At 49.5% G+C, this 18,262-nt stretch overlaps 1 protein-coding gene across 1 annotated transcript in view; it reads left to right on the plus strand.

Moving 5' to 3' along the window:
- Positions 1-18,262, plus strand: part of Ankmy1 (ankyrin repeat and MYND domain containing 1) — a 35,664-nt gene that overhangs the window by 6,309 nt on the left and 11,093 nt on the right. The window contains exons 4-11 of the mRNA XM_050126009.1: positions 7,722-8,194; positions 10,466-10,682; positions 11,003-11,161; positions 11,957-12,420; positions 13,381-13,552; positions 15,705-15,845; positions 16,474-16,614; positions 17,619-17,726. Coding sequence (XP_049981966.1) covers positions 7,722-8,194; positions 10,466-10,682; positions 11,003-11,161; positions 11,957-12,420; positions 13,381-13,552; positions 15,705-15,845; positions 16,474-16,614; positions 17,619-17,726 — 1,875 coding nt within the window. The remainder of the gene's footprint in view (positions 1-7,721; positions 8,195-10,465; positions 10,683-11,002; positions 11,162-11,956; positions 12,421-13,380; positions 13,553-15,704; positions 15,846-16,473; positions 16,615-17,618; positions 17,727-18,262) is intronic.

Consider the following 18,262-nt stretch of genomic DNA (forward strand, 5'->3'; position numbering starts at 1 on the left):
CCCTCCCCCAATCAAGTCCCCCTCCCTCCTCAGCCCAAAAAGCAATCAGGGTTCTCTGCCCTGTGGGAAGTCCAAGGACCATCCACCTCCATCCAGGTCTAGTAAGGTGAGCATCCACGAAACTGCCTAGGCTCCCACGAAACCAATAGGTCCAAGTAGAATCAATCTATTTCAATTTTCAAGTCTTGGTCTGTTTGAGATGCTTGCTTCACCTGTTTTTCTTGGTTTTCTTTAAGAGAATTATTGATATCTTCCAATATTTTGTCTTTTCCTCCATTTCTTTAAGGGAATTTTTCATTTCCTCTTTAAGGGTCTCTATCATCTTCATAAAGCTATATTTAAAGACCATTTTCTGCTTCTTCTGGGTTAGGAGGTTCACGTCTTCCTGTTGTAGGACCACTAGGTTCTGGTGGTGTCATATTGCTCTTTTGAATGTATTCTTATATTGACACCTACCCATCTCTTCTACCAATTGGTGCAGACAGTATCTTTGCCTCTTAGTGCAATCCTTGAAGTCACTGTCTGTGTCTCAAGAAGCTGCTAAGGCCTCTGGGGACGGGTGGGTTTGGGGGCAGAGTGGGACTTGTAGATTACAGGGTCCAATGGGGGGTGTTGGAGCAGCCTACCTGCAGGAGGCTTTCTTGCTAGCCAGCTTAGCAGCTGAGGTGAGTGGGGGAGGGTTCTGGGGTTTTGCCTAGGGGCCTAGGGCCTAGTGACTGGCTGTCCAGCTGGGGGGTGGGGAGGGCTACTCACTCACCTCTTGGTCTGCTCTGTGCGGTTGTAGTCTGTGTCTCAGAGAGCTTCTGAGAAAAAGATACTTAGGTTCTGGAAAAGCTTAAATAGAAGTAGCTTTAATAGCTGTAATACTATCAGTAATAAAGATATAAATAAAAAACCCCAAAATGCATCTATCTGTTCCCAGAAGGATGTTATCAAGTTAGTTACCTTTTTTTATTAAAAATACCATGAATTTTTATTTTTAGTATATAAAATGTGTCTTCCTTATATGTACTATCTAAAACTTGCCTTTTCCCCCTCCCCCAGGAAAAAAAGTTCAAATGATTTTCCACTCCTTAATTTATTAAATATAATTCACAATTAAATGCACTCTCTCAGTAGAAAGTTTTGAAAGTTTCAAGTGTAGATTTGTCTGCAATGGCTCCCTTACCTCACATCACTGCCCATGCCTCTATAGTACATGTTCCTTCCAGTTCCAGCCACGGCTTTACCTTCTGCCTGTAATTGTGCCTTTGCAAGAGAAGGCCACAAGGTGGAGCCCTGCCGAGCTGGGTCCAGCGTCTTCCTCTCCGCAGCACAGATCCAACCCCATGGCCCAGTGTTCCCCTTGTTTCTTTGGTTACTGAAGTCTCCATGGTATGAAGTAACCACAGCTTAACTGAAAGTCCTTTAGAATGTTTCCTGTTTGGGCAACTGTGAATGAAGCTGCCGAACATACATGTTTAGTTTGTTTTTGTGTGCGCATGTAAACATTACATGCAGGTTTTCATTTCCCTGGGGAAACTTCTAAATATAGCCTGGAGTGTCTGAATGCTCCCTGTCTGTAATGTTTCGTCCCCCACCAATGACTGTGGGATGCTGGTCTGCATCTGTGTGAACGCTTGGTGTTGTTAGTGATCCTTGCTAATAGCAAGGAGCCTCATTGTGGGTGGGACTAGTTCCTTCCTAACAGAGAGCCAATATAATCGCCCCACCCTGTGCCAGGTGTTTATCAATTTTCTTATTTGTTTCCCTCAGAGAATCAGCTTTTGGTCAGCTTATTTATCCATTTGATTCTGTTTTACCACCAGTTTCTTTCTGCTCACCCTCCCTGTGCACCCCTGTCTCCACCCTCCCTGTGCACCCCTGCCTCCGCCCTCCCCGCGCACCCCTGCCTCCGCCCTCCCCACTCACCCCTGCCTCCGCCCTCCCAGTGCATCCCTGCCTCCATCCTCCCCGTGCACCTCTGCCTCTGCCCTCCCTGTGCACCCCTGCCTGCAGTGATTTCTAGGCTCTTCTCACCTGCTTGTTAGATATATACCCGGGCTCTATGTTCCACAGTTTTGATTCCCTCATATTGTCATTTCCATTCAATTCAAAGTGCATTTTAACTTCTGCTCTGATTACTTTCTGTCCTTGTTTTCTTCTTCTTCTTCTTCTTTTTTTTTTTTTCTTCGAGACAGGGTTTCTCTGTGGTTTTGGAGCCTGTCCTGGAACTAGCTCTTGTAGACCAGGCTGGTCGCGAACTCACAAAGATCCGCCTGCCTCTGCCTCCCGTGTGCTGGGATTAAAGGCGTTCGACACCACCGCCCAGCGTTAGGTCCTTGTCACCAGTATTGTTTTTCATGCTCCGACTTGGGCTTTTGCTGGCTTTTTGCTACTAATTTCCTCTGTGCTTGCTTAATTTGTATGATTTCCGTTCTTGGCTGTGACTTGTGCTATGACCTAGACTATGGTCAGTCTTCTTTTTAATTTTGTTGTTGTTCTTATTTTTATAGTGCGAAAGATCAAACCTAGGACCTTGTGTACGCAAGGCAAACACTCTAATACTGAGTCCCAGTCCCAGCCCTCTTTGTCCTTGTTTTGAGACTGGCCTTGAACTCACTCTGTACCCAGGCAGGTCCTGACTAGCAGTCGTCCTGCTCCACTTCGTAAACAGCTGGGAAGACAGGCCTTTATCACCACGTCTACCCTACAGGGCTGATTTAGTAGTGTTTGTTTTTAAAATCTGTTTATTCACATGAAGGTCAGAGGATAACGTTGTGGAGTTGGTTTCCTGTTTACAAGCGTTCAGAGAATGGAAATCTGATCACTAGGTTTGCATAGCAAGTCTCTACCTGCTGAACCTCTCATCAGCTCAAGGCTAACTTTTGTTGTTGTTGTTTTTTTTCTTTTTTTATTCTTTATTTTATTTTTTTAAAAGAAGACAAACTATCTTTTTTTTTTTTTTCATTTTGTATACCAATCCAGTTCCCACTCTTTCCCCTCCTCCCATTGCTTCCCACCCCATCCACTCCTCAGAGAGGATAAGGCACATTGCTTTGGGGAAGGTCCAAGCCCCTCCCCCCCACTATATCTAGGCTGAGCAAGGTATCCATCCAAAGAGAATGGAGAATGGGTTTCAAAAAGTAGGGATAAATCCTGGTGCCGCTGCCAGTGACCCACAGTCTGGCCCAGCCATACAACGGTCACCCACATTCAGAGGATCTGCTTTGGTCCTCTGCTGGTTCCTTCCCTGTCTGGCTGGTCCAAGGCTAACTCTAAATGCATTTCAGCAGCTGTTGACCACAGTGTTTCTAGAGCCACATGTTTTTGCTGTTTGTGTTATTTTAAGTTGACTATACATTTTTTTTTTCTGCTGACTCCGCCAGCGCTCAGACATGTTGAGTGAGGATGTCTCACCACAATTGAAAATTTTAAAATTACTCCCTACAGCGCCACATTCATCTTAATATACTCTGAGACTGTGATATTTATTTAATGAGTAAAATTGGAGATTTATTGTATGTCCCTGGTATTTGTCTTATGCCCTTTTATTATAATAAATGGATACACCATCTTTAGAAATAATCTCTTTAGGCCAGGCTTGGTCCTAGCACTTGGGAGGTAGAGGCAGCTGGATCTCTATGAATTGGAGGCTAGCCTGGTTTATATGATAAACACCAGACAGCCAGGGAGAGAGAGAGACCCTGTCTCAAAAGCAAATAAATGAAAAAGGGAGAAAACCAAAACCCAAACAAACAAAAATCCTCTTGAGTATTTCATGACCCAAATTTAGGAATTTAGTGTTAATAATTATATAGATTTTTGGGATGTTATTTTCACTGTGGTGTATCTGTCACCATAATTTTAAATAACTTTAGATATTTCTTCTCTTTACTTTTGGTCACTGGACAGTTAAATCTGCCTTGTCCCCTGAAAGCCACCGCGATCGTGTCTACTGAATGGTTGAGATGCAGCTCTCCAAACTAAGGTTTCTGTAAATGTAAAAGACGCACCAGGTTCTTTATTTTGACAGTGCTGGGGCGGAGCCCAGGGCCTTACACATGCCTAGCTAATACCCTCAGCTCCCACAGACCAGATCACAAAAAGAAAAAAAAAAAAGCGAAATATCTGAAAAGCTTTGAACACCAGGTATACTTATAAGTGATATTTTTGGAAAGGTTGAACTAAATATAAACACTATAGTAAAATGAATTCCACCTCAGGACAGGAGATGCAGCCCATTTGGTATCATAGCGCTCCCCACGCTCCGAGTACAATCAGCGGCACCATAGCCACCGGATGCCATAGTGCATGCCTGTGATCCAGGAGGCGGAATCAGGAGGATCAGCCCAAGACCAGCCTGGGATACATCAGTCCCTGTCTTGAAAAGGAAATAGAATTTTGCCCAGATTTTGACTTTTTGTAGTGCTGCTACCGGGAAATTTAACATCACATGTTTAGCTCTTGGTTTCTCGCCTGCCTTTGACCAGGCAATTTGGCGTTAGTAGAAGCACATTTGGGGTTAAGTCTGTTGCCTGGTATGTGCTCTGCTGACCCCACTGTCCAGCATTCCCCCGCCTCTGACTTTCATTTGGATTGAGAGGATATTTTTAAAACCAAAAACATCATCTTATTTTGAGACTATTGGTTTATAAGTTTTACACTCTTTATCCCTTTAGGACTCCCCTTACTCCCAACATGACAGGATAAGTTCTTGGTTAAAAAATGTAAGAATGAGTTTAGATTATTTCAACTCCATTTTCCTATTCTGATTTATATGCTAATTTTAGATATGAAAAGCACATATTTTCCAGGGTTTTTTTTTTGGACAGTGTATCAAGAGATGCATTTTGTTGTTGTTTGTTTGTTTGTTTGTTTTTGATGTTTTGCGACAGGAGTTCTCCGTGTTGCTCTGGATGTCCTGTAGCTCTCTTTGTAGATCAGGCTGACCTTCAACTCAGAGAGCCACCTCCCTCTGCTTCTCCAGTGCTGAGGTTAAAGGTGTGCATCACTACTGTCTGGCACACACACACACACACACACACACACTAGTTTTTTGTTGTTTTTTTAAACATCACTCTTTATATTTTTAATAATTTAATAAATAAAATCATATTATATGTAGTACTTCCTGTCTGCTTTCTTTTGTTTGGGGCATGACTCTTTTGATACTCATTATATATTATATATATATATATTATAATAAATATAGATGAGCATTTCACCGTGTGGGAATCTCATGGTTTTGATGTTGTTATTGTTTGCTTGCTTGCTTCTTTTTAATTCACCGATAGATACTCTCTTGAGTTCTTCAAATAAATTTTGGTAACGTTGAACTGAGAGGTAGTTGCCAAGAATGGCTGCCTCCCAGTCTTCACATAGACACACGCCTACGTTGATTCTCACCTGGACAATACCCGGGAGTAAGAACGCTGGTTTCGATGGTAAGCGTGCAGTCATTTTTCTAAGAACTCCCCAAACTGCTATGCAAAGTGGTCACGCCATTTCCGCCCTCAGCAAACACTTCAGTGACTCCATGTTCCTGTCCGCACTTGACAGTCCGACTGTCTTTTAGACGTCAGTATTCTTGTGGGCACGAGGGGACATCTCCTTGTGGTGTGGGTTTGGAGCACCTCCATGGCAGGTGATGCTGATTCTGCCTCACTCCTGTTTGTTATCTGTGTATCTTTTGTGGTGAATTGTCTGTTTATATGTTTAGTTAGTGATATTAATTAGGTTATTTGTGTTACTACAGTTAGGGAGCTCTTTATGCCCTCTCTGCCATATAAGTGATGAGATTTAAAAATATTTCTCAGCATTGGGGTGTCTTTTGAGGAATCACTTTAATGCAATTATGATTCAGCCCTGGGACATGGGAACACTAAACTCTCTTGTGCCAGAGAGCTACATCCCAGCCCTCTTTTTAGCTTTTGTTTGGAGAGAGGGTCTTACCGAGTCACCAAGGCTGACCTTGAGCTCGCTCTGCCGTCCAGCTTGGCCTTAGATGTGCAGTCCCCTCGCCTCACACTGGAGTAGCTGAGAACGCAGATCTGTTCTGTTGTAAGGAGCCGGCTCGTGGGGTTCTGCTGTTGTTTGGCCTATCTTTTTGAGTGGTTTCCTATCAGTGGGGCTGCTGGGTCCTGATCAAGAGCTCCGTGGACTCCACGCATGCATGTGACAGCGTCTTTCCCCCTGGAGTGCCTCTGTCCCTCCGGCCCCTGTCTTGCTTGGCTTCCTAATGCCTCTTAAGCTTGCTCTTACAGCTGCTACCTAAGCTGAACTTTCCAGATAAGGGTGCTGCCTCCCTGTTGGACCCATCAGGCCCATAGACCACCTGGCTCCTCACTGTGTCACAACCCCTCCTCTGACTTCTGTCTGAGTCTCACACCCCACCACTTTGGCCCCTCCCAGAGCCTTCTGGAAATGTGTCTGTCACCCCATGTCACCCTGTAGAGTGAAGCCACCCTCAGACACCACACCCCTCTTTCTCATGATCCATTCTATAGACCTTTACATCACTCACCTCAGACTGCAGCCAGGAAGCCGAGATGAGATTGATTGTTCTGTGGTAGATGAGGTCACAGGTGCCATCATTTCTATATTTTAGGCCTTTACCTTTGGTTGACCTTTGACCTCCCAGTGACCTCCAGGCATTCTTGTGGCAAGCTAAGACTTGACCTTGAGCCCCTCGCCAGACCACTGTGCACTGTTTTCTTGTCTGAGATCCTTTCTTCTCTGCAAACCCAAGGCCGGTGGTGATGGAAGCATTTAGAACAGCCTAGAAACTGCACTTCTCCCTTGGGGTCGTAGAAAGCAAAGAGCAATTCCTCTCCTCTTCTACTTTCTTTCCTCTTCCTTCCTCGTCCTCTTCTCCACTCTGGAGTGAATCGGAGTGACAGATGGGGTGGGGCTGGTTCCTAACAAGCTTCTCCAAAGGACCTTATCTGAGATAAATACATAATTAGGCTCTGATGTTCATTGAGCGCCACATCACAAGCTGCAGGTTCCCCGTCCTCTAACGTGTAGAAGTTTGTAGGTAAAACGGCCTGTCTTGTAGCTAAGTTCAGGCCCGCAGGAGTCTCTTGGGATAGAACACACATGTATCTATCCATCACAGCTTTGGCTTACAGCCCCCTGTCGTGTCCTCATCGGAGAGAGGCCACTTCTAGCCTGGCCCTTTGTCTTCCAACTTGGCCACAGCACCTTCTTCATGTCCTGCATTCTGAGCACCATGGCCTTGCTCTGTCCTAGTGCCCAGCACATGTCATACCTCAGCGCGTGTGTGTTTGTGGTGTGTGTGTGTGTGTGTGGTATGGTGTGTGTGTGGGGTGTGGTGTGTGTGTGGGGTGTGGTGTGTGTGGGGGGTGTGGTGTGTGTGGGTGGAGGGTGTGGTGTGTGTGTGGTGTGTGTATGTGGTGTGTGTGTGTGTGTGTGTGTGGTATAGTGTGTGTGGGGGTGTGTGGTGTGTGTGGGTTGAGGGTGTGGTGTGTGTGTGGTGTGTGTATGTGGTGTGTGTGTGTGGTATGGTGTGTGTGTGGGGTGTGGTGTGTGTGTGGAGTGAAGTGTGTGGGGGGTGTGGTGTGTGTGGGTGGAGGGTGTGGTGTGTGTGTGGTGTGTGTATGTGGTGTGTGTGGTGTGTGTGTGTGTGTGTGTGTGTGGTGAATGAGTACATTTTCTTTTGCTGATTTTTGGAAAACTCAACTGAGTGTCTCTCCTGGCCCCCGGGACTTCCCTTGTAGGGACTGTATAAAGACGACCAACGGTTCGGGCCCGGCATCGAGACCTACCCAGACGGCAGCCAGGATGTTGGACTGTGGTTCCGAGAGCACCTCCTCAAGCTGGGGATAGAGGTTCCCGGCAGCTTCTCCTTGCTGAACTACCCAGAATTCTTAGACTTCCTCACAAGCTCCAGGCAGAAAATCAGCCTTTCGGATGAGCAGAAGACGGAGCAGGGTCTTCCCGAGGAGCAGGACCCCTTCTTCTATGAATATAAACGGTTTCTCCTGAACGATGACCTAACGCTGCCTCCCGAGATGCATGTCTATTCGACTGACAACAACCACCTGCCCATGACGGGTTCCCTACACAAGGAGTTGGATGACCGCATCTTCTTGAATGAGATCCCTCCGTTCATTGAGGATGAAGAACCCTGGCTTATAACAAATGAGACTCCTTTGTTGGTCAAAATCCAGAAGCAAACTTACAAGTTCAGGTGACCAGTCTGGTCTTTCTCTTCTTCTTGTCTCCTCGATGAACAGGAATCCCATTTTAGGAAGGGTTCTGATGTTCCCCTTTGCTGGGCTGCTGCTAAGGGCCCGAGTACCTCTCGGCGTTGCTTGTTGGATAAGCATGAGCGCACAGCCTTTGCTTCAGTGACTCAAACGGTCCCTGCTGTGCTCTGAGACCAGATGGGCGTCCTGAGGGTAGGGAGCCAGGCAGAGTGGTCAGGCATCTTTGTCTGTGTAGGGGAACAAGGTCTCTAGCCTTGCATTTGCACACTCTCTGAGAGAGGAATGGCCAGGAATGGCTCACACATGTGCAGCTGCTGTAGTCCCAGGCTGGGATCAGAACCCTGAAGAGAATATTATCTAGGATAAACTCCTGAGCAGAATCCTGAGGGCACGTGCACCTTGGCTTTTGGACCTGCGTACGTCCCCTTTTCTTTTTTCTTTTTTTTTCTTTTTAAAAAATCGGTAAGATTTTTTTTTAATTGAGAATAGGAAAAAAAAGTTTCCGCCTCCTCCCAGCCTCCCATTTACCTCCCCCTCCCCCCACTCTACTCCCCCTCCCCCCACTCCTCTCCCCCTCCCTCTCCAATCCAAAGAGCAGTCATGGTTCCCTGCCCTGTGGAAAGTCCAAGGACCTCCCCCCCTCCGTCCATGTCTAGGAAGGTGAACATTCAAACTGGCTAGGCTCCCACCAAGCCGGATCATGAAGTAGGATCAAAACCCCTTGCCATTGACCTTGGCTTCTCATCAGTCCTAATTGTTCGCCATGATCAGAGAGTCCGGTTTTATCCCATGCTTTTTCAGTCACAGTCCAGCTGGCCTTGGTGAGCTCCCAATAGATCAGCCACACTGTCTCAGTGGATGGGTGCACCACTCATGGTCCTGACATCCTTGCTCGTGTTCTCCCTACATCTGCTCCTCATTGGGACCTTCCCTTTTCTGTGAGCCAGAGCTTGGGCACTTTAAGGGCAGATTCCTGTTCGCCACTAGAGGCTCTGTGAGTCAAGACTCTCCACACCAACATAACAAAAAAGATCGCTATTATTATCAATTGTTAACGATGGATCTGGCAGAAAGCCAAGGGTGGGATGCGGGGAAGGAATGGGATCTGCAAACTGATTAGACCTCTGGCCTTTGTAAGGAAACCATGAAACCTGGCATTGCTCTGCCGTCTCCGAGATGGCACTCTGAGGCCCACAACCCAGGGGAAGGTCAGCACCCACCCAGGGAAAGCTGTTTACCTTAAAAGTTAAAATACTCAAGTACCTTCTACTATCCTTACGTCCTTAAACAATGCCCTCAGATATCAGTGAATATTTTAGAAAGCATTTGATGGGCACACATGACTATTTTCCACCATCTACCCATGCATCTATTCTTCCTTCCGTCCATCCACCTATACCCCCACTCCACTGACCCATCAATAAATTAATGCATCCACCCACTCACTCATCCTTTTACCCGAGAAGCCACCTTACATCTGTCCACCTGTCTATCCACCCTTCTATTAATTCAATCCACCCATTTATTCCCCCATACCCATCTTCCTCCCCATTCCATCCTTGCATTCAGCATGCACCTTTTTATCTACCCACTTACTATGTCCATCCACACACACATATATATTTACTCCATTCACCTGTCTACCCATCCATCCATCCACCCACCCACCCGCCATCTATCTACCTACGCCACCCATCCATTGTGTAACCATCAACTGAACTCATAAACATCGACGACTATCGAGTGAATAAAATTCACGGGTTGTTGATTGTAGATGGCATTCTGCGTACCCGGGAAGAGTCAGTGTGGTGTGATGACCTGGGCCATGGGACACTGATATTGTCAACTCCAACAGAAAGCAAATGAACAGAGGGTGGGATGACGTGAATGCCACCTGCTGCCCACTCAGGGTCCTGCCGTTGAGAGCGTATTCCCCAGTAAAACAGTAGGCAGTCCAAGGAGCCAGTCTTTGCTGGGGCAGCAAGTGGCCCGAGTACTTTACCTCTAGGTCACATGTCTCCCTCACTGGGTATCGTGATTATAACTGGCAGGCAGCCGTTAGGGCTCAGGGTGATAGAGGGATGATGGATGCAGAGAGAATGGAGAGCCCAGGGAAGGAAGGGGAAGTTCTGAGGGCTCGGAAGACTGAGGGGTGGAGGAAGGCAGCGCCCCCTCCTCGGGCTCTTTCTTGTGGACAGTATCTGGTAGTCCAGGTTCTGGCCAGAGACCAATGAAGCCGGTTGTGTTGCCAGGAACAAGAGTGCTCACGCTAGCTGGAACATAGGCGCCATCCTGGAGGGGAAGCGCAGCTCCTTTGGGCCCAGTGGCCCCAAGGAGCACATTTCCAGGGAAATGATCCTGAAGGCGCAGGAAGGGGACTACGACTGGATTTTCGGAATCCTGAGGGACAACCTCGCCTGCGCTGACGTGGCTGACTCCAAGGGCTACACCGTGCTTGCTGCTGCCGCGGTAAGTCCTTTCCCGACGGGAACCCGGGCCTGTGGGCTCCCTTGTGCGGCCCACTCTGATAGTGAGTGTCTGACAGGAGCTGGCCAGTCCTTGCTGCTAAATAAAACCCCACTCACTCATGTGTGATATTCAAGGCCAAATGGAAGCAGGCCGGGCCTGATCCATTCGTTTCTTCATCCTACACTGGCCCCTTCACCAAGTGTTGCACGCCCTTCTATCGTGCCGCCTTCTGAGGGGCAGCATGGATTCCAGGTGGTCCTCCCCGTGTCCTGCTGGGGGCCAGTTCCCGGATGCACAAGTCTGACTTTGTCGCTCCCTAGGTGCATTCTCACCGCAACATTGTCAACCTCCTCCTGGATTATGGGGCTGATGTAAACAAGTGCTCGGATGAGGGCCTCACCCCCCTCAGCATGTGCTTCCTCCACTACTACCCCAGCAAATCCTTCCATCCCAATGTTGCCGAGAGGACCCTGCCCCAGGTCAGCCCCCGTCAGCCACCACACCCTCATCATCTGCCGTGCGCGTCCCATTTACCTCCCCGATGTGAGAACCAGTCCCGTATAGGGTGAATGGAAAGATAAGTCTAGCGGTAAGAGGTCAGAAGAGAGAGCCTGGGAACTCCCAAAGGCATCCTGCGCCATGCCACGTGCACCAAGGGGTGTGTGCTCCCTCTGAGCCACATACACAGCTCACACCGAGACCTCCCCAGCAACGTGCTGGGAAGGGGAAAGAACCAGGGACTCTGCATGTCTTACACATCCCTGGTGGTTGTGGAAGTCACCCAACTAGGGACTTCTCTTTGAGAATCCAGGTGCCTAAGGAGAGAGGTAGGGAGCAGCACCACGGGGCAGAAACACAGTTTAAACTGGAACACAAGGGTACAATGAGAACTTCTGAGTGGCGAGAGAGTAGTGAAGTGAGCCGTCACGATGCAGTTGTACTTAGCATACAGTACGTAGTACCAGCCCAGCCCTGTGTGGACTCAGCGTGAGGGATGATAGTGAGTCATCTCCCGAGCAGTCATCCTTGGCTTGCACAGTGATGCTCATTCTAGGCAGATCATGTACAGGAGTCACAGGTGGTAGTGGAACCCCGAACAGTGGTTGCTCACTTCTAGTTCTGGGTTCTGCTCAGGGTGGTCCCTGCCCGCCCCCCCCCCCCCCCCCGCCTGCAAGGGTATGGAGACTGTGGAAGGATCCCCGCGCCACACCACCCGGGTCCTCACCGGGGCCAGTTCCTTCCTCTAATGAGACCTTTTTTGGTGCTTGCCATAGGAACCTCCCAAATCCTTGGTCACCCCCAAAATCTCATTCTTGTTTGGAGAGCCAAGAGTGGATTATTTCTACGATACGGGCACATCCACCCCAGGCGGAGAGGATCTTAAATCCTCACCGCCCCTCTCAAGCATCTTGGATGATGCCCTGGTCCTGGGGACTGCAAAATCCCGGGACTCCTTGAGCTGGAAGAGCAGTGTGGTTCACAAGCGAGACACCCCCTCAGTGAAGAGTGCGAGCAGTGACTTAGAGAAAGAGCCGGAGGACATAACAGGAAATGTGGACGCCAGCACCCTTCACAGCATCGACACAAACTTCGAGTCTAACATGTGCCTGCGAAACTACTCTATCAACGTGTCAAAGGACATCCTGGAGAAGAGTGCCCAGGCCTACAGTTCCCTGCTGCACGTCCCCTCCCTCTCAGACAAAGGGACTGTGAGGAAGATGGCACAGACCATGGCTGAGTAAGTCACTGATGCTCTGGGGTGGGGGCGGAGGATCGCTGCCAGGGTAAGCCATGTATTCAGTGGGTACCCATCACAGCCCTGTGCCACCACCAGGAGCTGTTTCTAGAGACTGTGTCCTATTGTCTGGGACTCCGTGATGACTAGTTTTATATCAACCCGACATTAAGCTAGAGTCATTTGGGAAGAGGGGACCTCAACTAAGAAAATGTCCCCTCAGATTGGACAGGGAGCAAGCCATGGTGCATTTTTTTTGATTGATGGGCCCCGGCATTGTGGGCTGTGTCACCCCTGAGCTGGTGGTCCTGACTTGTATAAGAAAGCGGGCTGAGCAAGTTATGAGGATCAAGCCAGTCAGCAGCACCCCTCCATGGCCTCTGTGTCAGCTCCTGCCTCCAGGTTCCTACCTTGCTTGAGTTCCTGCCCTTACTTCTCTCAGTGACAGACTGTGACCTGGGAGTATAAGATAAAATAAATCCTTTGCTCTCCAAAATACTTTTTGGCATAGTGTTTTATCAAAAGAAACCCTTACTAAGACAGCATCCTTGCTAGGGCACTGTGGTGGGGCTGCATTTTCAACACGGGCAGTGTGTGATGTGTGTATATTTGTGTTCGCTTCACTGTCTGGCCCCCACCCCAGCAGAGTCCAGTCCCCATCTCATGAAGTGAAGTGACTCGTGCTGGACCGAAGCCCTGTGTGACCACAGCTGAGGTTGACTCAGGTGACCCACACAGGGAGGTCTGATGTTATGCTTCTGAATCTCCCAGGGTGGGGACCAGGCTCTTGGAAGGGCCGACGTTGGGTATTTTCAAGGAAGACTCGATACCAGGGTGCAGTGTTTCTATGTGGTCAGCACCCCGCATCTCTTGTGTGGAAGAAGATCCTGTCCAGGTCATAGGTGTGGCGACTACCCTGCACATCCCCTCCATCCTGTGAGACTGTAACTCTGGTACCCACAGGCGTAAAAACTGCTGGCTGACCATCACCTTGCTGCTGCGTAGAGGAGCTGATCCCAACCTATGCCAGGTGCCCATGCAGGCCCTGTTTCTCGCCGTGAAGGCCGGGGATGTGGACGGGGTGAAGCTGCTGTTGGAGAGCGGGGCCCGGACTGATATCCAGTATCCTCCACAGGTAGGTGTCAGGGTACAGAGGGGCCTCTGAGGCATGATGGATGTCCCTCCACCCCACAGACTCGCAAAAGCCCACAGCTCCTCGGGGCCAGCAGTCGGGCTGATCCACCCTGCCTATAAACAATGGTGTGTGAGGCACTGATCTTCTCGCGGTAGTTCCCTGAGCCATGGCTCCACCATTTTATTTACGGCACCGCATCTTAGCACACATCAGCACAGAACTTCTGTCATCTCATGAGAAGTGCGCCCCACTTATGCACTGCTGTGAGAGATTCTGGCTCCTTCTGTAGCTGGTCTTCCTGCTTGGGGGTGTTTGACGTTCCATGGCTTATCCATCCTCATCATTTTGCTGTCTTGGGGCTCACCACTATCTCTCCTCTGTTTGCTAACTGGGGAGCGAGGAGCAGCGTGCTTTTTTTTCCCTCTTGTTTTTGGGACGTGGCTTCCACAACGGCACCATCCGATTTCCCCTTTGGCTGTGTCTGTTCTGTCACTTGCCTCAATTGCTGCTTCTCAGTAGCTGCGGCTAAAAAGTCTGAGAACCTCAGTTGGCTGTCGTGGACGTCATCTCCTCCTGGGGGCCACAAAAGCAGGGAACTGTGCTGTCTGCTGTCGTCACTCAGTCACTCATGTGTACCCATGTGTACCAGGGATGGAACCTAACCGCTCACGTCTCGGTGCTCACCATGTGACAGCTGAGGCTGCTGTCGGTTGTGGGTGTTGGCTGTAGGGGTAAGGACTGGCTGTAGATTTTTTTACTCTTTGGGGGCCCACCACCCACCCCCTAAATAAACACACGAAGATTTATTCTTATTTATGAATGCCCGGCCTTAGCTTGGCTTGTGTCTAGCCAGCTTTTCTGACTTAAATCACCCCATTTTTCTTTAACTACATGTTGACTTTCGGCTTTTTACCTTTCTTTATTCTATATAGCTTTCTTACTCCATGGCTGGCTGGATGGCTAGCCCTGGCAGCCTCATCTTCTCCTTTTCTCGCTCCTCATCCTCTTTTATCGATTTTTCCTCCCATTTATTCTCTCTGCATGCCAGCCCTGCCTATTTTCTCTCCTACCTAGCTACTAGTCATTCAGCTCTTTATTGGACCAATCAGGTGTTTCGGGCAGGCAAAGTAGCACAGCTTCACAGAGTTAAACAAATGTGACAGAGAAGGATGTAACACATCCTTGCACATTTAAGCAAATCGTCCACAGCATAAATACCACATAGTATCACATCTTTTTTTTTTTTTTGCGGGGTAGGAGTAGGGGGGTGGTCACCACAGGGTTTCCCTATAGCTTTGGAGCCTGTCCTGGATCTCTGTAGACCAGGCTGGGGTTGAACTCACAAAGAGATCCACCTGCCTCTGCCTCCCAAGTGCCGGGATTAAAGGCAGGAAGCGCCACCACCGCCCGGCATCTTAAACTAATAGTCTACAACACCTGCTTGCTCGTGGGCTCTGCAGCCTTCATGCCTGAGTTAGCAGCTGCAGGAACGAGTCATAGGTCATGTGCCCTGTAGAGCTAATGCTTCCCAGGATTTGAATATTCCCCTGCCTCATCACATCCACCCACTGTGGGCTCTCTCTGCTTTCCGGGCTAACCACACCCCGCCTTCAGGGTGTGGTTATTTATTTATTTATTTATTTATTTATTTATTTATTTATTTATTATGTATACAATGTTCTGTCTGTGTGTATGCCTGCAGGCCAGAAGAGGGTACCAGACCTCATTCCAGATGTTTGTGAGCCACCATGTGGTTGCTGGGAATTGAACTCAGGACCTTTGGAAGACGAAGCAATGCTCTTAACCATTAACTGAGCCATCTCTCCAGCCCCTCAGGCACTTTTATTCAGGGACACCTTCCTATTTGAGTGAGATGGCACTGAGGGGAACTAGACTGGGGACAAGTGGAACATGTCTTCCTGACTTCTCTGTCTGGGTCCTCTCAGTTGCTGGCATTCAGTCTGAGAGCAGGGTCCCCATCCTCCATGGCCATTAGCTGTTGGAGGTCAGAGACTGTCCATCAGGGACCAACTTCAGACAGTGGAGAGAGGGACACCATGGGGAGAGTCAGAAGGCTGTCGGATGGTGATGAACCAGGGCCAACCTGCCTGGCTGCAGACTGGGTTTCACCCTCGCCACACTTCCTCCGCAGCTGCAGTCTCTGACCCCGCTCCACATCGCAGCCTCGCTTCCTGGGGAGGAGGGCGTCAAGATCACGGAGCTGCTGCTTCACGCCGTCACTGACGTGGATGCCAAGGCGGCTGACCAGGATGACATCTACAAAGCTGGCAAGGTGTGGTTCTGTTTGGATCTGCAGCTTTGCCTGCTGACAAAGAGACCCGCACGAGTGCTCTGATCCCTGTGCTCCTGACCACGGCCCCTCCTACTGTGGGCAGGCCAGATGAGTCAGCACCCAACAGTGGCCATGGGAGGAAGCAAGCTTGACACGCTTGGGAGACTCCGGGCAAAAATAATTGACTAAAGGGCTGGCGATGTCGCCAGGCATGGTGGCACGTGCCTCTAATTTCCAGTACTCGAAAGGCAGAGGTGGGCAGATCTTTGTGAGTTCCGGCACAGTCTAGTCTACATAGTAAATTCATAGGGAGAGACCCTGTCTCAGCAAGTGGGGGCGGGGAGTCTGGGGCTGGAGCTCAATTGGTAGCCCGGTTTCCTCGGTATCACATAGCAACGAAACAAAGACACCAACATCACCACCACCACAACAAAAACAGGCTTGGTGGTGCATGCCTGTGAGTCCAACCATCCAGAGGGTGTTCTGAGTGCTGTGGGAGTCATGTGGCTCTGGGAGGATTCGAAGGGGGTGTGCGGAGGGCTCTGTGGGAAGATACTCCACACCTACAGTCTGCCAGCAGGCACTCCTGGACACATAGGATCTCTCTCAAGCCTTGTGTTTACAGCAGAATGACCTCCTGCCCTCAAGCCTGAAGCTCAACAATGAGCCAGGCCCGCCCAGAAGCTACTACACAGTGCACTCGTTAGTCCCGGAAGAGGGTGGGCGCACGGCTCTGCACGTGGCCTGTGAGCGGGAGGACAACAAGAAGGTGAGCAGCCATGGAGCCCTGCCGTGGGGTTGGCTGGCTTCTCAGAGTGTGGAGTGTGATGGTCGGGGCAAGGAAGGGACTGAGCCCTAAGCCCTGAGTCCCAAGGGGTGCTGTGTGAGGGATGTTAGGCCAGGCAAGAGCTGTGTTCAAATATAGCATGTATGTGTCTCTAAGCTTTCACCTCTAAGTTGGTGTGTGTATGTTCATGTATCTACACATGTGGGTATTAGTGTGTGCACGTTCTCTCTAGAACCCAAGAGGGCAGCTGTGAACTCTGGGAACAGGGGCAGGGAGATTCCAAGAAGGGAGGCTGACCCAGGCTCCGGCCAGTGTGAGGCATCGGCCTGAACAAACAATTTTCCCCTCGTGTGTATTTCAGAATGAAAAGTCCTGGAAAAGTAGGAAGCACTAATGTGGCACTATCATTAGGTATAGTGGAGACATCAGTGGCGTGGAGTTCAGAGTCCATAGTTGAGGGATTTGAGGCTGCGGTAGTCAAGCTATTACACCTCCCTTATCCGGTGAAGATGGAGAAGCTTTCCCAAGAGCCCCTCCACAGATTCTGGCCTGACATTGGCTGCAGGGAAACAGGCAGGGGAAGGGGATTGGTCTCCAGCTCCTATGGTTTGTCACATGCTGAGGGTATAGTGTCAGCAAAGTATACAGGGCAGCTAGAGATAAGCCCCTGTGGTAGGGGAAATAGAGGGACCACTGTGTAACCTACAGTACTGGGGAGAGGCTCCCACGTGAGCCCAGGTAAAGGAACTTCCTTCTACCATCCCAGTGCCTTTCCCGTTTGCTTCCTGCAAATGAATGCTTGGAGTCTGTCTGAGCATCCTCCATCTCCCCTGCTCCATGTCCCTGTTTGTAGTTTTTGCTTAGGTGGTGCTGGTGCAAGGAGCCAGCAGTCGAGTGACCGACTTGACTTTAAAGGTGGCGATAGTGTTATTGATGGTGTGTAGGGGAGCCTCTGATTTCAGGTGCTTCTGCCTTTCTTCCCACAGTGTGCCAGGGACATAGTCCGGCTCCTTCTCTCACACAGAGCGAATCCAAACATGCTGTGGAGTGGCCACTCCCCACTCTCCCTGTCCATTGCCAGTGGGAATGACCTGGTGAGCCTCTCTGCACCCACGAGCCTGACTCTTACACACCTGTATACCCAGTGCCTGTCTTCTGTATGTGGTGCTCATGTGCCCAGCTCCTGTGTACATGTGCACCAGGCAATTGTGCTTTTCCTGCCACCATTGACCCCTTTCCTCCAATCAGCCACCGGGTTTGCTTTGTCATATTCCACTTCTCCATCTATTGGTTGGTTCATCTACCCAATCTCCCACTTACTAACCCATCCAGTCACCTACCTGCCAATCTAACCACATAGCTACTCAGCCTTTCCCTTACCTACCCAGACGTCCCTCTACCTATCTACCTACTTGTTCATCCACCCCCTGGCCTACACAACTTCTCACCCATCCTTCCTTTCATTTAACTTTTGCTTACTGAGCAACTTCAATGGGAAGGAAGGAACCACTATGAGCAGTAGGTTTTGAATAGAGCCTCTGCTTTGAGGATCCCCCGACACACATCATAGCTGGGGGAATCAGGCCCTACACCAGCATGCAGCACAGTTTTAGATATTAATGAGTATCGT

This window comes from Alexandromys fortis, unplaced genomic scaffold, assembly GCF_014885135.2.
Source record: "Alexandromys fortis isolate MF-2015 unplaced genomic scaffold, M_Fortis_MF-2015_v1.1 scaffold_254, whole genome shotgun sequence".
NCBI classification, from domain to species: Eukaryota; Metazoa; Chordata; class Mammalia; order Rodentia; family Cricetidae; genus Alexandromys; species Alexandromys fortis.